At 43.4% G+C, this 27017-nt stretch overlaps 1 protein-coding gene and 1 long non-coding RNA gene across 8 annotated transcripts in view; one reads left to right on the top strand and one right to left on the bottom strand.

Moving 5' to 3' along the window:
- Positions 1–344: 344 nt before the first annotated feature.
- On the bottom strand, positions 345–12299 carry LOC132591938 (uncharacterized). Its single transcript, XR_009557410.1, has 2 exons — positions 10355–12299; positions 345–774 (listed from the first exon to the last, which is right to left on the bottom strand). It is a non-coding gene; the product is annotated as an uncharacterized LOC132591938 (long non-coding RNA).
- A 343-nt stretch (positions 12300–12642) lies between these two features.
- The window catches only part of MEIS2 (Meis homeobox 2), a 237743-nt gene continuing 223368 nt past the window's right edge, over positions 12643–27017 (top strand). For 3 of the 7 annotated variants that reach the window (XM_035110544.2, XM_035110588.2, XM_035110575.2), the window contains exons 1-6: positions 13659–13914; positions 14599–14831; positions 16244–16385; positions 17065–17115; positions 17977–18027; positions 18870–19019. In XM_035110544.2, coding sequence (XP_034966435.1) covers positions 13906–13914; positions 14599–14831; positions 16244–16385; positions 17065–17115; positions 17977–18027; positions 18870–19019 — 636 coding nt within the window. In that variant the 5' untranslated portion in view covers positions 13659–13905. Of the gene's footprint in view, positions 13417–13658; positions 13915–14598; positions 14832–16243; positions 16386–17064; positions 17116–17976; positions 18028–18869; positions 19020–27017 lie in introns of those variants that run through there. The other 4 variants (XM_035110536.2, XM_035110552.2, XM_035110568.2 and 1 more) reach the window with 4 other exon arrangements.

The raw sequence follows: 27017 nt of genomic DNA, 5'->3' as shown, positions 1-27017 counted from the left end.
TAAGTGTCCTCAGTCACCCAAGGAACAGTATTATCCAGTATGACACAAGGCTAGTTATGTTGTCTTATGATTTCCATTTAGCCTCGAGGTGAAAATATAGGACAAACACTCTTGATGTTTTTGTTCCCACACTGCTTATGCCCACGTATACTTCTCTAGGCACTTCGATCAGAGCAATGATAAACAATAAAATTAGCATGGTGATTATTGCAAATGCATTGATAGATACCATAAGAAGTTTGCATATGTCATTTTATATCAAATGTGGTACCATTATTTCATACATAATGATGACTGAGCTTATTACCATTTATATAGCACTTAGCCATGCAAAGTGTGTAACAGTTTTCGGCTGCAGACTTCATATGCTAACATCAGTGGGAGTTTTTTTGTTTGTTTGTTTTTGTTTTTGCAGAGTTCAGTGTAAGATTTCACCCAACATTTTGTTTGCCCTATTTATTTTGTTTGCCCTATTTTGTCTGGCACTATTTAAAAAGAAATAACCGTGTTCCAGTAGACTCAAGTGGTAAGGTCTTTCCTGAACTGTTTCACTTTATCTTATGGGTGTGTGGAAGGTGGGTTGCATGTATGAATCCTAGCTAGTCTTCTCCTGACTAAAACTTGACTAAGGCTGCAATCGTACACACACTGACCTAAGAATAACCACCATTTAAAATTGTGTACATACAGTAAGAGGACTTACCAGGTATTGAATGCCAGTATAAGCACCTGGCATCTTCAGTATCCAATATGAGTAGCATCGTTCTCTGTGGGCTAGTAGATAGATAAACAGTTAGACTTGACACCACATCCTAGCCTATGCCAAGGATTCACTGGGAGTTCTCAGACAAGTCAGAGTCTCCCTTTCTGTAAAGCAAGAATTTTTGCAGTCTTCTTGACAGGATTTTGTAAGGAACCACATTGTAGAAATGTGTGGTATTAATTATCTAAACCTACCTTAACAGCAGCTTGTTGTTCTCCAGGTTTTGTTATGTATCTTCTGTGCAGTCCCACTCAATATTGGATATAATATTGGAAGCAAGTTTCCCATTAAATATGTCCCTGGCATTTAGGCGAAAGAGTAAATATAGAAGTAAATGTTGAGTGTGAAGAAAAGTTGAGTGTCATATAATCTCTTCTCTCAGGCCACGGGTCTAAGGCACTTAGGAACGTCCCAAGCAACATGCTAGCTCTGCTCAGTAGACATCTGGCCAGGTCTTCTACTGGTGTCTCTTAGAAGGGCGCCGTCTTGCTTCTTCAGTGGCTCTGATAATACATGTGATACACACAAGGCTGCTGTAGTACTGCTGAAATGTCCCTGAAGTCAATGTGATTGAAACAGGCTTACAGCCTGCAGGATTGCATCTGAAGAGATTACACCTTGATTTTATTCACATTACATGGAAGTAATTCTCACTTAAATCAATAGGAAAGCATTTCCAGGAAGCTCTCAGGACGGCTGGGCTAGGCTGCTTTCCAAGCCCACATATGTGGATGCAAGCCCCACTGAAATCAGTGCAGCAGACTTCGGAGAAAATATGTTTGGGGGCAGACACCCACCCACAGAGAGAGAGAGAGAGAGAGAGAGAGAGAGAGAGAGAGAGATGTCTACACTCCCCATTTCCCAGAGAGCTGGTTATGATGTGGCACTGTAACATTATTTGAACACCTTAGAAAATGGCTTACATTTGACTTAGCTTCTTGATCCCAGATTTCTATAGAGGAATCTGAAACGATTTTTTTTTCCTAAGCCCATCAGAAGTTGTTGCGCTCTCCCTCCTGCCTTAGCATCCCTGAACTGCTCTTCTCTAATACAGTATGTGGCGGGGAAAGGTCGAAACTTTGATGGAAGAATCACACTACCGGGCTGGGCTGTTGTGGGGGAGGGTAGTGGGGAGGACCACTGAATAACTTAACTGCGGAGGACAACGAAGCATATGTTTATAGGTAGTGAAGAAAGAAGAATTCCCGAATCTGTATTAATTATCCTACAGAGGTAACAGGGTTGCCATGATTCTCAGTTCTGACTAACACCAGCAGATAGCAGCAAATGTGAGAGCTCCCAGACATTCTTTAGAGCTACTGCTGGCTTGTTTTGTTTGCAAAAAGAGTGAATGTGGTTGGAAGGGATGGGGGGGGCTCGCTTCCTACCCACCCGCTTCGCTTCTTTCTGCTCTCTAGCGTTAGATAGGGTCGTGTCGTGTTTCTCCCGTTCCTCCTTAACTGGAGTGGTGGAGGAAACTTTTAACAGGACGGGCAAAAACTACCTCGTGAGAGAGAGGAGACCTGGTAAAAGGGAAAGGTTCACGGCAGGGTTTCCCCGCCTCCCCCGCGCGCGTGTTTATCTGAGGACACAGTCCTGCCATCCGGAGTCATTAGGAAGGTGGGGCGACGAGGCAGTAAAGCACCTTTGCCTTGCCGGAGGGGAGGAGGGACTTTGTACTTTAATCGCTGAGCAAATAAAGAAGGGAAAGGGCAGAGAGAGACTTGCCCAAGTGAGCGGATGGTCTCGTTGCGCCTGTTCCTAGAAAGTAGGAAAGGAAGGTTGGAAGAGTGTGAAATCGCTTGATTTTTAAAGCTCGATAGAGATCTGGCCCAAAATCTCTTCTATTCAGTGTAACCTGTGAGGACCAAAAAAAAAATGTTTCTTCTCACGGGCTTTGTTTACTAAAAGAGAGGAAACAGACCGTGTGTTGGTGGGTGTTTTTTGTGTTTTTTAATATAAAAAACCCAATAACGCAGTGCATCCTGCTCCTGGACAATATTGTGCCGAGGTACGAAACACGTGAGTTAAGGCGCTAGTCCTCGAGGTCCAGCCTCCTGCACAGATGCACGAGGCACAATTCGCCTCTGTTGTTCCGAGAAGGCAAGCTTTGCTTTCCTGAAACGAGGTGCCCGTCCATGGAGTTTGTCAGGGATCATAAAGTGTGCATCGATTATTCAAAGAGCCATCGATTATCCCAGAATGCTTACTGCAGCAATGGGAAAGGTTAAAAAGGAAACTGACCTCCTGGCTACGTGACACAAAGTCATTAGGTAAATGAGGTATTCATACAGGTTAGAATCAAGGTCAGGCGGATTTTATTGGGGGAGATTAAACGCAGCCTTGAGCTTCGGAGTGCGGGGAGGAAGGGGAGGTCAGTAAATCGGATCCTAAATCCCAACAAAAGCAAACAAGCCTGCCCCCACTTCCAGGTTTCATTTGGAAGGAGTTGGAATTTGCTTGCTTTTGCTGTGCCTCCCAAATACACACAAAAGTTATATCTGCCGGTGTTGAGCAGCCTTCAGCGAGGGACTACGGTGAACTGATGCGACCCTCCGGATTTGCTCCTTTGAGGCGGGGGCTTCTGGTCACCCCCTCTTCTCCCCCATTCCATTATCATGTCGGGTTTAAAAAATTTTTAAATATGAGGGCGATGATGTCGAGGAACACCCCGGCGCGCCCCCTGCCTCGCTCTCTCCTTCCCTCCCATCGATAGGAATCCGTCAGATTAAGGAGAAAGGAGTGAGGAGAGAGATATGTATTTATGCACATATTTATCCCCTCTAATTAGAGAAATTAATCCTCTTATGGCTAAAAGGTAAAGTCGGAGGCATCCCTTTGATGTTTAATAGCGTCATTTGTGGCCAACATTCCAGCTGATTAAGGCGTAATTGTTGTTAAATGCTTTCCGAGCGCGCGAGGGAAGGAGGCGCCGGGCTCGGAAAGGAACGAAATTCGGGCGCCGAGGGGACGAGGCTCGACGGATAGGCGCTCCGGACCCTCACCTTTCTCCAGCCCCTTAACAGTGGCCTTTGGGCTTATTGCTACATGCTAAGGCAGTGGGGCTCCTCGGCCATCCTGTCCTTTTTTCGTGGGGAAGTTTGCATCAACCCACACCGCCTGCTGGGTGCGTCCCGTCGCACTTTTTTTACACAGACCGAGGAATCTTCTTGCCTCCAGCAGGGGAGACACGCCAGCCGCTAGCAGCAGCAAGACGCCCCTCGGCGCATAGGGCATCTTGGTCGCGCGTGCGGTGGGTTCCTGGAAGCCACCACGCATCGCGGAAGCCTTCTCTTGGAGGGGGGGTCACAAGCCCAAGTCAACAAGGTCCCCCATGGGGCCAGAGCCTCCGCGCCTCCAATCCACTCGCCTTACTTCTCAATTTACAGGCGGGAGAGAGTCGGAGGTCCCTTTCCAAGACTTATCCCAGGCTAGTTGGGATGGAGAGGAATCTTAGACTAATGATAATAAATAAATAAATAATAATAATAATAATAATGTCCTCGCCTGTGCAAGCATCCAGCCAGGTGAGTCTGGAGGAAACTGCGAGGCAGTTAAGGGATGGGGATGGGGATGAGTCCAGGTGTTTGTTTGTTTTTACACATTTTCGCCTGGCGAAGCGGCTCTGCAAAAAAATGCGAGAGAGAAGTTAAGCAAGAATTTGTGGCTACTGTTCTTTTCAAACTTTGTGAGCGGGATCTTTTACGCGTCCTAGAAATCCAGGGGTTTCCTAAGGATGGCCCCGATTTGTCTCTGGCCCTCCAAAATCCAACAGTGCAGGTTTACTCGCCTTGCTCCTGTCCTGCTCGTTTGAAAGGAGAGGACTGAGGCGCTCATTTGACCATCACGAGGGGCATTTAAATCCATAAACACACAGATCAAAAGGCAGCTCGTTATTCTTTTTATGCCCTTGCGGCTACTGCGACCGAAGTATCATCTGTGCGCCTTTCTCGCGTCCAGGCTTCTTACAGGTGCGCCTGTTTGGACCGATCCGCCTGACTTATTCGCCCCAATCTCTTCTTCCTCCGAAACAAGCCTGTTATTTCAAAATCGGTTCGGATGTTTATCCGGAATCGAAATTCGGCAGAGACCGAATAAGTGACTAGGAGCGTGGCTCGAAGTGCAGACTCAATTAAGCGCAGCCACTTCGAATTAAGGCGGGTTCCGCTTGCTGACTTCGGCGGGGTCTGACGGAACGATCCTAAACCTGTTTACTGAGGAGTAAATCCGGCTCTCTTCCGCTGAGCTTGCTCCTTAGGGGAGCAAGAGTGCCAAATGACGGCAGCCTAAGTAGGCAAGGAAGCGAGAAGTGGCAGGGATCATCCCAGTTGAAATGGGGGGGGGGGTGAATCGGGATGGGCTTTATTTAATCAGGTCGGAAAGGCAAGGGCGACACGGCGGATCCCTTTTGCAAGTTAGGCGAGGCGACCCAGGAAGGGAAAGAGGCGGAGGGGGGGCTTGATGTAATTGTGCGGGATCTCTACTTCTGCTTCAGCAAAGGAACCCTGAATCCTTTGATTAAACTGACAGTCGTCGCCCCCCCCCGCCTGCTTTCTTTCTAGAGATGGGGAAAGGCGTGTGGGAGTTGGTTTGGGGTGGGGGTGGGAAGAGGAAAACTGGAGGGGGATTTTATGCAAATGAGCAGCTCCGAAATGTATTACAAATCCACTGTAATAAACCTGACAGTTTTGACAGTATTGACAACATAAATATATGTTGGAACGCTGCACTTTCAGACACTTAAACCGATGAAGCAATAAAAAGATTCGACTACAATATTTCAAATAATCGACATTGATGTTTTGATACATCATTTTTATACCTCCGATCGATACCCCCACCCCCACCCCCAACCGCTCTGTGACCGGTCAATTTTAAGTAAAAACCCACCGCAATTATTTACGCTATTGCCAATGACCACCTAATAACTGTTTTCAATTAATTACAGCGGAGCTCAGCACAGGGAGAGCTCACTGGCTATATGCAGTGTGTGCCACAAGGCCTCTCTTCTCATACAGAGAGAAAATCACCAATATTGTATTTTCTTTGTAAGGGGCAGCGACGGTGTGAATTTTTTTTTTTAAGGTGCATCAAGGCTGCCCGATTTCTGGGGAGAAAATCGAAAGAGTTTTAGACGCTGCCCAATACAGAAAGCCTTGCTCCAGAAATCGCGCCGTGTCCTTTTGACAGCTCGGTGTTGCCCAGGAAAAGACACCCAATATATCCCCGTCTTGACTTTTCTTTCTCAAAGTTGAAATGGGTGGCTCCTTCCAGGCAGCCCCAGAAATGGAGTCAGGGGTGCCAGAGAGAGTTTGCATGGTCTGGGTGTGTCCAAATTGGAAGGGACTGTCCGGAATTTAAGCACAGCGGAATCCACAACTCTGCCAGAAGCCGGTTTGCACCACTTAAGGGCTTTGGGACAAAAGGATCTGAACGCCTGAGCATCTCGGTTTTTAGCTCGGGTGGCGGGCAGGAGAAAAGGATGACCGTTGGGGTCAGTGCGGTCTAGAATCCGCTTAAAAACAGGCCAGGTTTTCCATTCCATTTTGTTTGTTTGTTGGTAGAATTAAATTGGGAAAGTGGGAAGATCAAACGCCATCCCTAACCTAGTGAAGTACCAGGTGCGTCCTCCTGAATTCCCTGCGTGGGTATTTTCTGCCCGACAGGCAAGGAGGCGGCTTTATTCTGCAACAGAAGGGTTCCCCGTCTCTGCCCTTTCCTTGCTCGCTACCTACAAAACAAAGGGCCGGCTTCCTATTTGCATTCCTGTTTAGGATGCTCGTGCGTAAAGGCGAGGCTATGGTGAAGGTGGGGTGTGTTGGGGCGCGCGCTGCAAAAGACCTGGCAAGAATCGGCCCCATTGAAACAGGCAGATTTCGAGAGAGCCAGCGTGCTTAGGGATCGGTGCTTGACCGCAGGGGCTTCCTACCTCGAAAAAAATTCGACGGCGAGTTTGGGATTATTAAGAGGGAAAGGCAGAGCGCGCGCGCGCAAAGAACCTGAAAGGAACGAGCGAAAGTGCCTTCTTGATCTCCGAACTTTCTGCGGTTAGGGAACTCCTGCTTCGGGGCCAAAGATAGCATCCCTTTCCGAAGAAGGGCATTCAGTTCTGCGGCCAGATCTCTTTTAACTATACAGTACAAAGAAGTGCGGCAGAAAGCGATCTTCAGGGGCTGGTTGGAAGCGGCAGATTCAGGGAGTGTTGGAGTCCCGCCAGATAGCGCTAGAGGGCTGTTTATTGCCTCGCTTCTTCAGTTCAGCGGGATCTTTACAGAATAAACAGGAGCGATAAAGAAATAAAGCAGGGGGGGGGAGACCCACTCCACAAGTGCCATTTTAATTCCTAGAGGTGTTTGGGGAGCATAATAGAGGCTTGCAAGTGAATAAAGAAACTGGAGTTCATGTTGATTTTGAGCAGAAAAAGGGAGGGAGGGAAGGAGGGTGCGGAAAGTTTAACAGGTAATTTACATGAATAATCCTCCTAATTCAACTTTCAAAATTACAAGCATATAGCGATAGAGGTCAAGAAAAGTTCACCCTGATGGGCTAGCATTTACTGGGGGGGGGTGGTAGAGAGGCTTTTTGAAAAGTATTAACAGGTTGCTGAGAGGGGAAAGAAAACCAAAGAAGGGATAGCACGAAACGGCCTTTCGAAATCGGGGAGTGAATAAAGAACTGGGCGAACAAGAATCAAGACCAGAATCAAGGAACACCTCCATCCGTCCCGGGGAATATTTGGCCCTGTGTTTATATGGTGGCGCATTCGCCTAGACTGGATAGTTCTGATTGTGCGTGTGTGTGTAATAAGTATGAAGAAAGATCGCTACTGGTCAAAATACTTTACAGAAATCTGAGCGAAATGAGAATGCCCAGTTTAGCTAAAACGCACGAATTCCCACCAAATACAAAGCATTTAAACCTGCGGAGGTTTCTCAATGGTTTTCTGCAGCCACGCACTTTGGATTAACTGGTGGGTTGGAGTAAAACAGCAGGGTTGTTGTTTTTTTAAGGATTTGGAGAGTTAAAAATAAATCTCGCCTGTTGTTTTTTTTTTAAGTCGTGCCAGCTTTCTGAATAGTAATGATTGTGGTGAGGATACTTTCAGTATAAAGAGAAAATGGAAGTGAGGCTGAACTGTTTTGAAGAGTTCTCCACCTCCCTGCTTTCATCAGTAAATCTGATCCATTCTTTGTCATTGGTTCTCGGAGCAGAATTCAGATCAAAATATTTAAGAATCATCCAGAATTTTCCTATATTAAAAATGGAGTTATTCTCCCCCCCCATTCAATTTGCATAACAAAATCAAAAATAGTTCATTTCAGCAAACAAACACTGAATAAAGTTGCAAACAAGATTATGGCTGAAGTTATTTGTCCCTGCAGCGAGGCGCCGGTCCTTCTAACAGATGTAGAAAAGCTAAGAGGATTTGAACCACGCGAATTTAATAAAACCAGATTAGCTACATGCAATTTCCACACTGTTAGAGACCCCCAAGTTAATGGCACCAGAGAGTATCTATTAGAATATATAAATAGCAGGGGGGGAAGGATTTTTGGACGGTGGTCAATAGCAACGTTCTGCATCGGTATCTCACCCAGCCGCCATAAAAAACCCTTATTCTCTGTATAGCTCAGAGTGTAAATCTGAAATAATTTTGTACACACACACATTCTCTCTCTCACACACATAGACTAAGATATTACCTGTTGTGCAATTCCGCTCTGTCAAAAAGAGAGGAGTAATTTTTTTTAAAAAAAAGAATATAAAAAAGACACTAAAATTGTAAAGATGCCACCCTTCCAAAAGCCTGGTTGCTGAAAACAGATTCTTGAAGTTTTAGAGGATTTTCTTTCCCGTTCCGAGAGACAAAGGAAGCGGTTTGGAAGTTTGGAGTGAATAGGGGTTCAGCATCCATATTTGTTCTGGCGCACTTGTAAAATGCGATTTGGAGAGGATCTTTAGCCTACTGATTGTCTCTGTATTGTTTTTCTTGAAACGGATCTTTTGCCCTTAATGAATCCCCACACAGCTGGACAGCTCCTTCGCGGACACTGAGAACCCTAACCCCCAACTGACCCCAATTTGACACCACAAGATGAAATTTTACCGCCTGTTAAAACCATTTCCAGCCTGGGCCAAAAGAGGGGAGGGAAGGAAGGGGGAAGCGGATTCTTGACGGAGGTGCATTTCCACGCCGGACACCCAATTTCTTTTTGGGACTTTGGGCCGGTTCTAGAAAAGAGGAAATACCCACTTGCAACTTGCAAGAGGACAAGGCTCTGAGGGGACAAGCTAGCTTGGTAATAACACTGAAGTCCACTGTGGCTGCGGTTCTAAGCACACTTATATGAGAGTCAATCTCACTGACACCAGAGGGCCTTCCTTCTGAGTAAATATGTTGAGGACTGTACAATGAATTAATTTATTATTATTATTATTATTATTATTATTATTATTATTATTATTATTATTATATCAGTCCAGGAAAACCTGTCCAAATGTAACCCCTGTCTCACATATCTCACTTGCGTCCAAATTCCGATGGCTCCTATACCTTGCTTTTTAAAAGATAATCAACTTCAGGCTCTAAATCAAGAATAGGGCTACTCTCAATTAGCTACCCGAGAAATGTGCGTTTTACCGATTTGGAGATGGGGTTAGCTTTTCACCGACCCAAGGAGGGTATGAAACTGGCCACATTGTTGTTATTACTTTGTATTCTCTCAGGTAACTTAAAAACCCTGCCTGCACATCAATAGAAGAAAAAGACAGTCCAAAAGGAGGGACGTGGGGAGAGAAACAGAAATTAAAAATTAGCATTCGAGACTGCAAATGTCCTCGTTAATTTTCCAGATTTTGTTATTGTTGTTATTGGGATATTTAGGTTTTCGGTTGTTTTATTCAGATGCTCGATCTCTTTGGAAAGATATTCAACTCAAAAGTGCCATGCAAATCAGCGTTACAGAAGCCTAGCCGTCAAGTGGTTGGAACAGAAATCAAACGCACCAACTTTCCTTCCAATGAGCCCAAGTATATGAAAGTCTTTCATGCAACTAGATTATTTTTTACAAACTATCCTACACACACACACATTTCCATCTTAAAGATTTCTAAACTAAGGCTTTCTCTATCCCCTGCAAGGTCAATTCTTGCTGCCCTCCCTAGAAAACAAGTTTAAAATGTGTCCTGGAAGGCGGGATTGTGTTGGCTGTGTTACAACAAAGCGATTCCCAAGGAATTTAGGAAAGTGACATTTTCGGAAGAAGGAGGGAAAAAGCCTCCGTAAGCACCATTCATCGAGGAGTAGATCTCTTTTAAAGCAATACGTTGGAAGAGTCCAGCTGCAAAAGTAGGAAAGGATTTGCATAACCTACTGCTCTGTAGGTCTCCGGGCACCCAAAGGATTAACCAAGTATTCATTACCATGAATATCTTGAACTGCGTTACCGATTTATAAGACAGAGTAGAAAATACTGCACCAGGACAAAACCTTCCCTCCGCCACCCCCCGCCCGAAAGACGCCTTTCGCCAAAGGAACCGACTTAAGCGCCGCTTGAAAGAGATCTGCATACGGAGGGCGGTTTTACTCACCTTTCAGTAAAGTCCCGGGCAAGTCAGCCACAGAGGAGAACGCTTGCTCTTCAGGACGGCTTTAATCTTGGAAGAGGTCCTCTAGAGGGGAGAAAGGAAGAGGGGAGGGAAGAAACGGAGGGGGGGGAGAAGGGGGGAAGAAAAGCAGCGTCCTGGATCTGGCTCCGCAGCTTCAGAGGGTGTTGGAAGAAGCAAGTCTGGCTTAAAGTCTCGCCGATCCTTTCCTCGCCTCGCTCGCCTCTGGAGCGGCGCGTTCAGCCTCTCTCGCTTTGCCAGGCTGAGCGCTCTCGGAAAGCGAAGCCATGCCCAGTGGCGTTTGTCAGCCTCTCTCTCCATGCTATCTTTCTTTATATGTGAGGGCTGATTTCCCGCAGACATCATTGTTATGATGGCTCATTTAATCAAACTGTTTAATTGCTCCGGTAATCACTATCATCATCACAGGTACTCAATCATTCATCATTTTGGAGGGCTTTATTGACCTCTGGAGCACATTCCCTTCGCCCATTAAAATCTGGCCAAATTTCTAGAGCCAACCCCACCCCCACTTGGGTGATTTTTCCCTCCCTTTCCTCCCCAACTTTCCTTCACTGTGACCCTGTTACGAAGAACCGAGTCTCCCTCCGACTCTCCCTCTTCCCAGTTTAAGCAGTGGTGTCATTGTTTTGGGGGGAGTTGATCTCCCCCCCTCAATGCTATGTATGTGCGAGGCCACATTCACAAGTAGATACATTGATAAACCCCACTATTAACAGTATTGTCTGGTTTAGATTTTATGTTCAGGGAGCATGAAAGAGAGAGAGAGGAGGGGGGAGTACAAAACTGCAGCAATCAATAGTTTGACCATTGCTCCTCCCCTAAACTTCAAGCATTCCCCATGATTGATGATCTCGGGTAGCTTTGGTAATTGACTGCTCTGAGGTAAGGCATGTTTTAGTTCCAGCAAAGTGATTGGAGGAAGCTGCACAAACACATACACACTAACGTGATAGGTAGCGTGTGTGTGTGTGTGTGTGTGAGAGAGAGAGAGAGAGAGAGAAGGAGCGAGGGAGAAAGGCGAAGAAAGTGTGTTGTGTGTATTTTCAAAAGTTCATTTGATCCTTGGAAACGGAAGAATGGGGCACCATTTCACTCGATTTGCTGAATAACTTCGCTGTAATTAACATAGCCGTAAAAAGACATTACCAGGGCAGTACCTTAAGCACAGGTTCCACAAAACACAGGTAAAATTGTACATGTTCACAATAACAGGACAGATTGGCCCATTTAAATCAACAGCAGCAGCAACAACAACAACACCCATTCAAATCTACACCACTATTTTAAGATAGTGATTTTGCCTTCCAGTCTCCTGGCAGCCTCCGAGCAAAACCTAAAAAGATTTCCCTCTCTCATCCACCCCCCCCCCTTTCCAAAGACATAACACAGCGTTGCTGATGGAAGCGATCACTTAATGAAGAACGATGCCAAATGGGGTTGGTCTATCTTCTGCTCCTGGAAAAGTAATTTCGACAACAACAGCTAAAAGGTAGTGGTTTCACACAGAAAAGGAAACACGCACACAGAGATCTCTTTGAATACAAGATTCTGGCATGGACGGAGGACTTTGTTTAAAGCAGGCTAGTTTCCGCTGGCAGATCAACTTTGCATGCTCCCCCCCCCCCCAACCTTTGCAACTGCCTGAGTTCCTTCGGCTTGCATAGTGGCCATTGAATCGCTGCTAGAAGTAACCTCAGAAGAGAGAGAGAGACCGAGAGAGAAAAAACAAAACGCGAAGCGCTGGCTAAAGAGTGCAGTTAGGCAGAAAAGGGTATTGAGTGGTAAAATAATCTAATAATAAAAAGCATGCCAGATCTAGGCTTGTATGGCACTTCCCCCCACCCCATTTCTGGCTTTTTGCAGTTCCCCCACCACGCGCACGCCTTTCTTTCTCTCCCTCTCCCTCTTTTCCTTCTCCTGTGCCTCCTTTATCCCACACTTTCCCTTTCCTATCTGAAAAGGCACGTTGATTTGCTATGGGTATGATTTGCAGGGTGGCTTTCTCTCCCCCCCTCCTCCCCGGGTGGCGTGGAAGCAGCCCTGATTGCATACTCTGCATATCACAGGCTTTAAGCGCTCGCTCGCTCGCTGGTTCTGTGCTCGCTCTCTTCTCCTCTCCTCTCCCTCTCCCCACTCCTCTCTCTCTCCCTTGTCTCTGTTGTAGGACTGGCTATGGCCACCACTACTTCCGGGTTCCGTCATTTCATTCTCCCGCCGATCAGCTCTGCAAAACTGAGCCTCTTCTATAAGCCAGCCAGCAGCCAACCTGCCAACACTTACTGACACTCACTCATCTCAGAGGGAGAGGTGAAGAGGGAGACAAAATACCTACCGGGGGAAAAAAAGGAACGGAGGAAGTCCACGTTTTGCAAACTATTCCATTTTTCTTCGCATCCTACCCCACCCTCCCCCTCCCGGTAGTTAAAAAAAAGGGGGGGGAGAGAGGGAGAAAAGAACCTATAGCTCTCCTACAAGACAAACCCCAAACGCGGAGTTACTGAGAGAAGAACCCGAGGTTAAAAAGATTCCTCTTTTCTTCTTCATCATCATCAGCCATCATTCATTCACTACCTTGACATTCCATGGCTTTGATTGACAGCTGGAGTGGCAAAAAGCCATGAGACACGACAGTTTGGTTACATGTGGGTTGCTGACGGGCCGATCGTAACCTTCAGTTGGGGGGTTGACGATTTTTAATTTTTTTTAATTATTGCTATTTTTTACGCAAAGGAAGAAAAAAAAGAAAGAGACAGAAAGGGGAAACGGAGAAGCAGCGCGCGGGAAAAAAGAAGATCACAAACTCGACGGGGTTCTTTGCCTACTTTTTATTGTTATTGCTGTTGTCTTTTATGATTATTTAAGCGTGCTGGAGAAGTCTATAAGTGGGTCGAAAGGACAAGGGGGGAAAGGGATTCTTCCTCTTCTTCACCACTCAATCACTTTTTGTTGTTGTTGCTGGACTGGGATATTAAATATAGGACACCTCCAGGAGTTTATCGGAGCGCAGACTGATGGCGCAAAGGGTAGGTTTAAATCTCCCAACACTTACCTTACGTGTATAAATCCTCTCTTAAGAGGGCCTGTCGGATTTGCTCGCCTCCGTCGCTGCTGCTCATGGCGGCCACTATTTAAAAAACAACAAAACAAATAGCAGCAAAAATTATTCACCGGTTTTGTGTGTGTGCGCGTGTGCGTGAGTGTGTGTGTCTCTCTCTCTCCCTCTCTCCCTCTGTGTGAATGTGCGTGCGTGCGTGTGTGTGTCTGTCTGCAATTGTTCCACGCTTCTTTCCTCTCTAGCTTTTCCCCCAGCAGCGCGATTTCCCTGCTCCTCTCTAGCTGCTCAGTGGCGCGGGGTTCACAGGGGGGAAGGCTTGCCTGCTGCTGCTGCTGCCTCCGCCGCCGCTGTTGCTGTGGCTGTTGCCGCCGCCGCCGCTGCCTAGGAAATTCAGCTACATTTGCTGCTTGGTTTGTCTCTGGTTTTGACAAGGACAAGGGGGAATTGCTGCTAAATAATGTTTCTGGTAACTTTCAGATTATTTGCTCTCCCCCCCCCACCCCACTCCTCCCTCGCGCTCTTCCTTCCCCTTCCCAGCCCTGCTTCCCACCGCCGCTCCGAAGTATTAATCTGTTTACTTGTGGGTTGTTTTGTTTATTCGTGCTCCGCTCTCTTCTGACTCGGCGAACATTTTTCGCTTCTCCCTCTCCACGATTCCAGTTTCCTCCTTTATTTTGCCTTCGGTAGATTTCTCCTCGCCATCAGCAAAAACACACACTCTGCCTCTCTTTCTCGCACACACACATACTCCCGGTCCCTTCATTCCCTTCCCCCAGCTCTATAAACTGCACTTTTTATTTTGATTTCAGTCTGTACAGCTTTCTCTCTCTCCACCCTCCCCTCTCTGTGTTGTGGCTGGTCCTGGTTTGTAGTTTTGCTCTGTTTTGTCTGAGTCTGGGTGCTTTACTCTCTTCTGACTTTTGTTGTTGTTGTGTTTTTTTATTTTATTTCTCTCTCCCTCTCTTTTGCTCTTTTTTCCTTTCCTCAAACCCTCTTTTCTCCCCCCCCCTTTCTCCCCCTGGTTTTCTCTTTCTTTCTTTCTTTCTTTCTTTCTTTCTTTCTTTCTTTCTTTCTTTCTTTCTTTCTTTCTTTCTTTCTTTCTTTCTTTCTTTCTTTCTTTCTTTCTTCTGGCCCATTTTCTTTTTGACAGTACGATGAGCTGCCTCATTACGGCGGGATGGACGGAGTAGGGGTACCTGCTTCCATGTACGGAGACCCTCACGCCCCCAGGCCGATCCCCCCAGTCCACCACTTGAACCACGGGCCGCCACTCCATGCCAGCCAGCATTATGGAGCCCACGCCCCGCACCCCAATGTCATGCCGGCCAGCATGGGATCGGCTGTCAACGACGCCCTGAAGCGGGACAAGGATGCGATCTACGGGTAGGTACGAGGCAGGGCGAGCCCGGCGCCACGGCCCGGGTCCTTTGCAGCTTCTGTGCGGAGGGGGCGCGCGCGCGGAGGGCTCGGGGATCTTCTTTCAGAGCAGAGACGATCGTAGCAAAGAGTTCCGAGCGGGTAGCCCTGCTGCTTGCATGGGAGAGGGAAATGGCAGGGGAAGGTTTCGAGCAGCGTTTTCAAACAGGCTGCCCTTCCACAGAACTGCAGGGACACAAGCAGCCGTCCCTATGTTGCTGCGCTTCTTTTAAGTGATCAGAGCAATTCAGGTCGGTTTAGTAAGGAATGCCGTGATCCCCTATATGGGAGAGTGCACTACTGTGCAGAAATCCACCGATATTTCGGATGGACCCATAAGGTAAACTGAAACTGCATTCCCTTTTCAGTTAAAGCAGCCTTGAGCAGGCTGCCCTGATCAAGGAGAGTAAGCCTATGTATAGTTCCCCAGGCACATTTTACACAGAAGTAAGTTCCATGGGGGTTGCTTTGTTTATTATTTAGGGGCTGAGCTGGAAATATAGAGCCGACTCAAAAATAAGACGGCGGGGGGTAGTCCTTGAAAACACCCCCAACGCGGACAAAAATAAATTGAGAAAAGAAGTGGGAGTTACTGACATCCACAGGAGAACAACTAAGCATTGTAGTTGGGAGAATGGAAGTAACTCTCATCAGTACAGATCTGTTTGGCTTATTATTACATTGCTCTAAAATAGGATGTAGTGTCATCACCATCCGAGGAGAGATAAAGAATGAAAAACTAGAGAAAAACACATATATTTTTTGCTTATACACAAATGCCATACTTTCGCTTTCCCCTACTTCAATGTCTGCTAGGGCAATTGGGGTGTCTGTGTTAGTATTTAATACATTTCTGTTCAGCTCGTTTATGGCTGGGCAGTTGGTATTTTTATCAGGATGCCCTTCTTCAGCCTGGAGAAACTTTGCTGGCATCCTCTCCCCCCCCCCTCTCCCCTTCCTTTCAGCAAATATGCTGCTGTTAGATTTCACCGAGATATTAAGCAGTTTAAACAGTTTGCGTAAGAATAAAGTTTCCCCTTTTAGCTTGGGGGCAGGAGCGCCCACCCCACCCCTCCTTTAGTTATTCTGAAAACCACGAAAACTTGGCAGCTGAGCTACTTACTGCTCGCCTTCCTCGGTGCTTATTGTATCGGCTTATAGGTTTGTGAGGGCCCGGCTTTTCCTTTATGGAAAGGCTGAGGCGTTGTGAGAAAGCGTGGACGTGTTTTGCTTTTTATTTTCGACAGGGAAAAAAAATACTTGTTGATCAGACTTTTTCTCTCTCCCCCACCCTCTCTCTCTCTCCTCCTCCTCCTCTCAACATCTCCTTTAACCCCCACCCCACCCCCTTTTTTCTTTTGTGTGTCACTGCCCGGCAGGCACCCGTTGTTCCCCCTCTTAGCTCTGGTCTTTGAGAAGTGCGAGCTGGCGACCTGTACCCCGCGAGAGCCTGGGGTGGCCGGCGGAGACGTCTGCTCCTCAGACTCCTTCAACGAGGACATCGCCGTCTTCGCCAAACAGGTCGAACGCTTTTTAAACCCGCCTTTTCTCCCCACCCCACCCCACCCCCCAGGCAAAAGCAACACTTCGCACAAAACACCTCTTATCCCCCCCCCAACCCCAACCCCAACCCACCCCGCGCAAAACGCAACACACAACTTTTTCCATGTCTCATTCCAAGTTGTGAGGGGAGAGAAACGAAGCGTGTGAGAGTGCTTACATAACGTGGTTGTGTTTGTGAGGGAAAAAAATTCCTCCCCCAAAACTGGCCCAAATCATATCTTCACCCGCACCCCCCTCTCTTCTCCCCGTCTCCCCTTTCTTTCTCTCTCTCTCTCTCCCCCCCCTCTCTCCCCCCCCTCTCCAGTGGACACTGGGAGACATTCATTGGTCACTCTTAGCTTAACAGGAAAGGGGCATTGTTAAATGCGGATGGGGGGTTAAAATTCTGAGAAGGGTTTTAAGTGATTCTGAAGCCTCTCAGTTAAACAGGGTGGGTGGCATGGGTTTTTTGGGTAGAAACTGCACAGAGTGGCCTTCAGTTTGCAGCACTCTCCTTTAGTTCACATATTTATATCCTTTCCCCCTCCAGTTTGGACTGCTGGTGGTGGTGTTTGGGGGGGTGTTAATAGGGGTGTGTGCGTTAAAGACAGCTGAAATATGCACTGATTTCCCCCCCCTCCCCTTCTACTTCATGTAGGTTCGGGCGGAAAAGCCACTTTTTTCTTCAAATCCAGAGTTGGACAATTTGGTAAGGTTCACTTCACCCCCCCACCCCATTTTGACTTTTCATGCCCCTTTCTCCAAGAAACCCCAGCTCGCCCTTTTTTAATTATTACCGGTATTTTGTAATATAAAAAAGGTATAATTGCTAAGTAGGCACTGTGTGTGTGTGTGTGTGTGTGTGTGAGAGAGAGAGAGAGAGAGAGAGAGAGAGAGAGAGAGAGAAACAGACAGACAGACAGACAGACAGACAGACAGACAGACAGACAGACAGAGAAAGATGCTTATAGAAAGTGACACTAAGGAACCAGGGAAAGAGCGAACCATCCTTATCCAGGGGCTTCAAAGAGCTCCAGTTCTTAACATGGCAAGAGGACAACAAACACTTGAGTCCCCAATTCATTGCAAAGCTGGGTTTAAGCCCCGGGAAGCAAAAGGGAAGGAAATGGTGGCAACACGATTCTTTTGCTAATGTGGGCAATTTCAATATTAAAAGTGCTAGAAATCCGCTTGCAAAAGAGGTGAAGGCAAACCATTCTTCTGGGGCATTTCACCTTTTCTTCTTTTTAAAAAGCCGGTGGTGTGGTGAGTGGCTGTTTAGCTGCTAGCTGCTTGGTTGCTTTGCGGACTTTCAGAAACCACTGGGGGAAGGACACCTCTGTAAACCACTAATAGCTGCTTCTCTTTAAATGTGTGTGTGTGAGAGAGAGAGAGAGTAAGGGGTGTGCTTTTTTTAAGTGCTTTAGGTTAAAGTTGATCAAAATTGCCCGAGCGTGTCCAATGAGCTAAAATCCTGGATAATGAGGGTGCGCCCTGACCATCAGCGGCTCCCTGCTTGGGTTTTTCCTTCTCCCAAATGACAACTTCTCTGCTCCCAATTTTCTTTCAGATGATCCAAGCAATACAAGTCTTAAGGTTTCACCTTTTGGAATTAGAAAAGGTAAGAGCAAGGGGTGCTACCTCCTTTTTTATTCTCTAACAACCCCCTCCCCCTCCCCCCGCGCATCTTAAAGGTTGTCTTTTGGGAAATGTCAGCTGGACACTGTAACTAGTACTACAAAGCACCTGGTGACGCTCAACAAAACAGGCACCCTCCCCCCCCCTTTTCTGGAACTTCTCTATTATTTCCAGTTCCAATCACCCTTTCAACTAGCCCCTCCTTTCCCAATCGATTGTATCTCCCCTCTCTGTCTTCCAGCCCTCTGCAATTTTCTTCAACCAGGGATAGTATTTTAAAATTAAGTATCTTCTCATTCAGTGCAGACCTGATCCTCCCATTATCTCTTGAGCAAAACATTAAGATTACAAAGAGAGTCACAGTGCCTATGGAAAGGCTAAGGTGCTACAAGGAAATGATTTTGTGATAAAGATCTCTCCTAGTTCCTATAGGAGGTTTCAAAATGTTCACTGCTCTGTCCCAATCCTTTCTATCACTCTTCCCTGCTGAACTGCCTATGCTTCTAGATTTTATTCACGTTTGTCCAGATTTCAGTGCTTTTGATATTATCCTAAATCAGATTTTCTTCTGTCTATAGAGTAGGCTCTCCCCCTTCCTAACTTGTTGCTCAGGCAAGTCTCAGGGGAATAATATGTGCTGTAACAATTTCTCTATTGTTTCCTTGCCTTCAACTATTATGCCCCTTAATTAGAGTTATTCTTGGAATAGATTTCTTTCACAACTGGGGGAAAAACCCTCTCAAGTTGCAATCTGATATTTTCCCTCCCACACTTAATCATTATTTTTAATTTTCTTTTTCTTTCCATTTATTTAAATATATCCAGGTCCATGAGTTGTGCGATAATTTCTGCCATCGGTACATTAGCTGTTTGAAAGGCAAAATGCCCATAGATCTAGTTATTGATGAAAGAGATGGCAGCTCCAAATCTGATCATGAAGAGCTCTCAGGATCATCCACAAACTTAGCAGACCATGTAAGTCTTCTTTTTAATAATTTCTAAAGGTTATAACACATTTAGTAAATCTGTGGATTGTTGTTGTTTAAGAAGTTATCTACCACCACCCCCCCACTATTTTGTAATTATCTGCTTTAAATCATGCTTTATTTTCAGTAGGATATTTTAAAGTTGTTTTTTCTTCAGTTTTGGGGGGTGGCAGAGAGGGGCCCTTTTCATTCAGTTACCGAAAGGTTAACTTATGGCTTGCAGAGTTCATGATCTGAGTAAACGGAAGAGTTGGCAAACTGTCGAATTGGTAGATGCAGCCTTTTCTGCTTTGCAAGACCTATGATCAATGTCACAGAAAAGGAGTAGTAAATAGAAACTTAGTAAAAAGTTGTTGATTTCTGCACTTGTCTCTAAATGTCAAGTGTTGAGACTTATTGGCAATTGTACATTGCATTAAAACAAAGTTATGGTTTCCAGTGCTTTTTCTATGATACAACTTATTATTAGAATATGGACTTATTGCCAAGTGCCTGGAGCATCTTCATAATAAATTGCATTAACTTTGATGAGCCAGTGCATTGCAGAGGCTGGAGAAAATTAAGATTGAGTAACTACCGGTAGCTACAGGTTAGTGGTTAGTTGTATCACTTCAGTAGCTGGTGAATGAGTTAATGTTTTGGTGGAATGTTCACAAGTGATGACTGGCAGTGGTTTTTCTGCACATGTTTGCCAATTTACTTCAGAGAAGAACTTGGGGAAAATTGTCATAAGTATCTAAATTGTTAAGCTTTTTAACTTGGGGAAGAAGAAAAAAAAACAGTGAAGAAACCGGTTGAGGGGAGTTACTTAGGCTTTGGCAATGAGCTCATGAAACAAACAACACAGACCATATTAGGAACAATATTTCAACTGTGGGATATTAAAAAGGGATTCATATGCTATGTATAGGCATCTAGAGGTAATCTTTAATATGCCAAGAAAAGTAGATATACATTTGAAGAAGCAGTTTTCTGTTTGGTTATTTTCCTTTTTGAAAGTATGTTGTCAGGTAGTTAAATATTTGCTTTTGTTGTGTATTACCTTTGTTCAGAAGAGCAGAAGTAGTTGTAAAAAGAAAAGAAAAAACACCTCAGGTTTATATACGTTGTAAACCATTTATTTATTTTTTAAAATACTATGATTTTATCGTTCTATTGTCAATTACCCCTTCTTTTGAAATAACTTCAGGGACAAATTTTCATGATATTTAGTATTTTATAATTATCACTCTTACACACACACACACACACGAGTAGAAACTACTGAAAGTTTCCTTGTTGTTTTATGATGTCATTTGCTGCTAATAAGGTCCTTGAAGCATGACAGAACTTTGACAAATATTTCTTGTATGCAATTTCAAACCTTAAAGTAGTCTGCATGTGAGTTTGTGGAGCCCTTAGAAAAGGATCTGAAATGATAGGCATCCTGAAGGATCAGCATCCACTATATAAAGCATTGCAAAGACATTGCATGTGTTCCCAGAATAGTTTCATTATAAGAATTTGTTTCATGTGGAAGTGTAGAAATGGAGCATGCTGATGTTTATATTGAGGAGATTAGATAAACTAGCCTGTTTAGGGCCCTGGCAGATGGTGAGTGCTCAAGCCAATTTGAAGTGCCCTATTATAATATTTAAATTCACCTACAGTGATAGGATGAGGTTTCAGGGGGCTAGCATTTTATAATTTTATAACTGCCTTAATGGAAAATAACCTCTTTTCCTTTCTGATCTGAAACAACAAACTCAAAAAAGTGACAATATATTTATCTTACACCCATTAGAGTTTGCCACTTCACTGGGTATTACAATTTAAAGCCTTTTATTTCCTGGAGATTTGAGCCATAACATTTTTACCTTAGCCCCCTGCTATTTGTCTTGAAAGAAAGCAATAATTTGTGCAACAAGAACACCAACTGGGAAATGAAGAGTTGTATCATGTAGTTGCATTTAGGGAATAGTGTCTTATTAGACATGTGAGTTACCATTGTCATCCAACATAAAACTTTAAACTTATATTATATAGTTGTAGATGCAGATTGTATGTATGTAAACAGATACAGATACCTATCTTTGTAGGTAGTTTCATGTAGCTTGTTTGTTTTATTACAATGCTCTAAAAAGCAGTTTGTAATAACGGTGCCTTTTGTAATTTTAATATTTTGCTGGAAATGATTCATTTGTGAAAGCCTACCTGCAAATTAGAATGGTTAGCATGAAAACTTCTCCAATTTGATACTGTAGGCTTGTTTTCCCCCTCCCATTTGCTTTGATATGCATATTTAAAATATAGCCCCAGGCTAAATCTCATTTGGTGAAAGTTGGTGCAGGGGTGATGATGAACCACTTCAGAAGGACACAGACAGCATGTTGTTTCCTCAGTTTTATTTCTTGGCCCACTGTTCTGATCCATGGATCCTTCTCATAGTTTTATATGCATTTGAAATACTGACAATATTTCAATTGGTTGAATATGAATAATGACAGCTTTAAAAAAGAAGTGTAATTTAATTTGTTCTGTGCCAGGGCTTCTCTTGTGGATATGACAGTTTGTGACAGATACTTGACACCCCCAAATCTCTATACCTCTATTCAGTGTGCTTGTGTATGTTTATGGGTATAGGTCTACAGCAGTGGCAGCAGTATATTAGGTACTAATGGGGCTCATGATTTTATATCACTACCCGGGTTAAGAATATAGCTGAAGGATACTGAAGAAATGAGAGACTAGCTAATATTTACAGAAGGGCTCTTGAATACGTGATATTCAAATAATGTGTATTTTCTTTATGGGACCCCACTGCTGTGATATTTATCTAACTTAACTTGGTAGGAGAAACAGTTTGGTCTCTACAAAGGCAATACGTTTTCTAGGAAAGCCAGATACCCCTGCTACGGTTGATGGCAACAAAATGCAAATACTGAATTATATTTTATTGTTCTGTTAACTTTTATATAGCACAGTAAGGGTAAGGTGGCATATAACTTTGTATATCAACTAGGACAATGCTAGCCACTGAAAAGCTGCAACTGTTGTTATATACTATGCTGCATTTAGTAAATATAACAGCCCATAATTAGCATTTGAATTTTTAACACCCTCGTATATTTTTATTGCTCTAAGGTATTAGCTGTAGATGGGTAGAAGGTAATTACAACCATGCCCTGACTGAACCAAACTAACTAAAAACCTACTCTAGCTACAGTTCAACTTGTGGTTCTTAGGAATGACAATTTATCACTGTTTCATGTGTACATATATAGCCTAATATGTATTCCTGACACTCCAGTTTTCGTTTGGGTTAACCATAACTCATATTTTAAAATAATGGCAGTAAAATGTTTACTACTCTAGGTATTTCAAAAGCAACTATGTAACAGTTTGTTTAACCTATATAGTTGAATGTTTACGCAGAATCATTTTCTATAGAAATCCCACTGATTCCAAGGAGCCTTGCGTGCATGTAACTACTCAAAGGATTGCAGCTTCTTTTGGCATTTCTGAATTAATGGTATTAGAAAAGACATACCAATCTTTCCCCTTGCTTATATATCATTTCAAGCTGAGTTCTTTCTTCACAGAGGCCAAAGCTGACTCTCCTGTCAAGAACACAGATGAGTTGGGCCTCAAGTTGTAGGATAAACATCAAAACAGAGTTTGGGAAATATTAATGTGCATAATTGGCACAAGTATTTTTCTATATAACAATACCTCATATTTATGTAAGTGCTCAACACTGTTTAAAACCATTATCTCAATAATTCTTACAATAGATCTGTAAGGAAAGTTATATTATCCCCATGTTACATATGGATGACTGAGGCTGAGAGATTGGCTTCCTAAGACCACCCTATGAACTCTTCTGTAGTCGAGAATAAGTTCACATGTTACATTTTCTTAAATATATAAGATTTTTTAAAGTTTAAACCTAAAATTGTGAATTGTTAATACAATGAATAGTTATTTAAAACTACATAGAAACAGAGCCAAAACGATGTGCAGCACTCTTGTTCCTGCTGGGTTTGCTGCTTTGTAACATGTGAAATTGCTTAATATATTGACTGTACAGTACGTTTATGTGTACTTAAAAAAAAATTATCACCATTTACAACAAATTGGTTCCATATGTGTAAGAGAGAAAATATCTGTTTTCATATATACTTCAGTTTTCTTTTCTGGACTTTGAAATGTTGCACCGTTTTCTAACATCATGCAAAGCATGATTGTGGTAAAAATGAATAAATTACATAGGGCAACATTCTTTTTTCCTAGTTGCTCAGATTTATCTTTAGTTCTTTTATTAACCAAGAAGTGAACATCAACTTACTCTAAAAGGCTATTGCCAGGAATGCAAGATCAGGGCATAAAGGCTTTTTTTTTTGTAAGATTTAGGATTGAGACCCATGTTACTACTGGCATGTATGGATTCTGCTCTCTATGGCAGGCAGTTTGTGTGAAGCAGGTATCCCATGGTTGCAGCGATATTTACCGTACCATTACAAACCCTTGAGTAAAGGGAGGGATTACTTGAAATGTAGTATCAATTTCAGTAGGGCTGCTTAAGAGTAGGTGGTTCCAGGAGTGTGATTATATTATTTTCTAGTGGTCATACTGTGTATAATATAAAAAAGGAAAGTAATCTGCCCTCACAGCAATAGTAATAGTGTGTCGCTAAATTCCATAGTTTGTGGTTTGAGGCTTGCAAAGCTACAGGCTTTAGTGTATGTATATGATACCAAGATTTTAACCCTACTGAGGAATAACATATTTGATAAGCTGACACCTTCTCTGATGATTTTTGTCACTCAATCATTTCTGTTTTGCTAACAACCACTGCATGCATTATATTTGACATAATAATGCTGTTCCATTTTGGTTCTAATGAAATCATTGCAAAGTTAGTCACTTCCTTAAATGTGCCCAGATTTCCCCTATGGAGACTCAATTGTCATGCTAGGTAAGGTGTTGTCAATTTTACCTAAAGTCAGGCAAACACTTATATGGTTTTTTGATTTCTCCTTTTGCTTAGGTCCTTCATGGGATGGGGGAGGGCATCACTTTATGGAGTTGGACCTGGCTCTCTAGTACTAGCAGTACTATTTTTTTATTTACTTATTTGTTTGTCCTAAGATTTATTACCTGTCCTTCACCATAAGGTCCCAGGGTGGGTTACAGCAATATAACGTGCAGTTATAAAAACTGATGAAACCATTACAATTATAAAAGCAAGAAAACAATTCCAAATAGAACAGAGTAATACATATGCAGCAGAAGAGGTGTCCAACACAAATGTATGAGGATAATTATATGATACAACTGTATGGTAATGATTTTTGAGGTAAAATTTTTTAGCACCTAAAAGAAATTGTTGGAAAGAGGCAGCTTTTGTAAATAACCTACCTATGCTGTGCACAGCGTTGATCATTTTTATTTATCCATGGAATATAATTTTAGGTACACAGACATTTTAAAACTGGTTTTTTTATTAGTTTGTTTTATATTATATAAAAGCAAACTTCAGTGCTACAGAATAGAAGTAAATCTCACTGAGTACAGTGGGGCTTACTCCTATGTAAGTGTGCATAGAATTGCAACGTGTGTGTATGTGTGTGTGTATGTGTGATACATGTGTGCATGTATGCATATATGTACACATACCTATTTTATATACTATTACATATACTATTTTACAGATTTAGCCAGTTTAGAGCTTCATGCTCCATACTGAAACTTCTTTATGTGTGTTGCCAATCACCCCAGCCAGCTCTCAAATTTCTTACATTTAGGTACTTTGCTGTAGCCTGGGAATAGGTTATGTTTCCACCTTGTGCAGTACTGTATATTGTGTCTTGTAATATGTTAGCGTAAAGGACCAAATCATGAGGGCCACAGTAACTGGTGTAGCTTATCTGATTGCCATAGTACTACTTGGGTGACTTAAGATCTCATCTTCTTTATGGCTATGCCACAGATGTGATAAAATGACTTGAAGTGAAATGAGATGGATTTGGTCTATAGCCACTGTGCCATGCCAGATTTTCCATATATGAAACGGATTTATAAGAACTACCTTCAATCCTGTGCGCAAAATATATTATACATCTTCTTAATGGGAATCCAGAGGTGGAAGTTCCTTTCCCTGTATTATGAAACGGAATGTTTTATTTATTTGCTGTGTATAGGGAGTGCCTGTTTGTGGATTCTGTATATATTTGAAACACTCATCAAAATCAGTGGATTATATCTTCTTCATTTTATTCACCTGTGTGTGTCACTGAAGTGCATGGATTTGTTATTGCACATATTATGGTGAAATAGAAGCAACTTCATCATGGTAAATTGAGTTGTACCACTATAAAAGCAGTATGAGATCAGAATCAGTCCCAGAGGGGGCGCTTGCATAATTAAGGTGATTTTGCCCAGTTTGGGATGCATAAGGAATGTACAGTTAACCCATCTGCATCTGTGTAAGCTGACATTTACACAGAAGTTTGAGGCTTGTTAAATCAGTATGCTTGGCACTGCACAAGAGGAGTGACCCATATATAGGCATATAAACAGGGTTTGGAAAGTAATTCTTCTTTTTGTAAAAAAAGGAAGAAGCCAGATTAAGTAGTAGTTAAAATGCTTAATATGTCCACCAGATTTGTAACAACGGCAAAATAGTAACGTAACAGATTTGCCTCAAATTCCTAGAGACTCTTGTGCTTTCCATGCTCTTCTCTAGATTTAGCAAAATTCAATGATAGTGCTAAATCAATTTTTTTTAACTTTCAAGGGAAAAAACACTGGCAAAATTGTGTTTCTGTGGAAGGCTGTGTGCATAAATGAGAAACGTTGGATAGCTGCAGAGTGATCTCCTGTGGCCCTGCTAGTACAAGCCTTCCCCATATTGTCTCCTGCTTTTATATTAATTACAACTTGCATTATCAGCTGTGAGTCTGTAGCCCAGCAAATAGAAAATACTGCCCCTGGAGACCTAGCTTCTTGTATCTATTTTCCATCTCCTATTGTGCGCCACTCAGTATTCACTGCTTTTCTCCTGGTAACACTGCTCTTTAACACAATTAGGTAAGAGCAAGAGGAGCGCCATCTTTGACTCCCAATTATTAAAACTACTGGGAATAGATACATGTACTCTCTGCCTTCAGTGGTGCATGGTGCTTTAGTTGACGATCAGATACATGCAAACTGTAAAATATATGAAGATACTCTACGTGTTAATAGTGTTTGTGATGTTAAGGAATCAGCTGTTGTGTCTGCATGTAATTCATGCATTTATTTATTTTCCTAGCCAGCACCATTTATAGCATGAGTGCTCATTTAATAGCAAATATATAATAACATCAAACTTAAAAAAAAACCCAAATACTATCATATGTGCCTGTAATAAACTTTAGCTTTAGGCAACAGCCACAATAAAAAGTATGCCAGTATTTCAAGAAGATACTTAGAGCTGAAGTCATATTTTTTGTGGGTTGAAGTCAATGAAGGTAAACTTTTATCCCCAGTGGATTTGCATATAATGAAATTGTCTTCCAAATGGGTCAGCATGAATTTACATTGAGGGCTTGCCAAGCTTGTGATATCTCTGATTGTCGGCCTATGCTCTCTTCCAGCCCAAGTTAGTCCACGGCGAAGTGATGCATGCATGTTGATACCATGGTGGATTTTCATGTTGAGTATAACTTTCTGTGGTGAATGAAAAACTGGTTTCAATCACAGAATCATAGGATTGTGGAGTTGGAAGGGACCCTAAGGATCATCTAGTCCAGGCAGCTCTTTTGGGACTACAACTCCCATCATCCCTAGCTAACAGGACCAGTGGTCAAGGATGATGGGATCTGTTGTCCCAAAACAGCTGGAGGGCCAGGTTTGGGGATGCCTGACCTAGTCCAACCCCTTGCAATGCAGGAATCTTAACTAAAGCATTCATAATAGATGACCATCCAAGGTCTGCTTAAAAACCTCCAATGAAGGGGCACCA

Source organism: Zootoca vivipara, chromosome 1 (assembly GCF_963506605.1).
Source record: "Zootoca vivipara chromosome 1, rZooViv1.1, whole genome shotgun sequence".
Lineage (NCBI taxonomy): Eukaryota > Metazoa > Chordata > Lepidosauria > Squamata > Lacertidae > Zootoca > Zootoca vivipara.
Note: the sequence above shows the minus strand (reverse complement) of the source record. Positions and strands in the feature narration are given on the sequence as shown.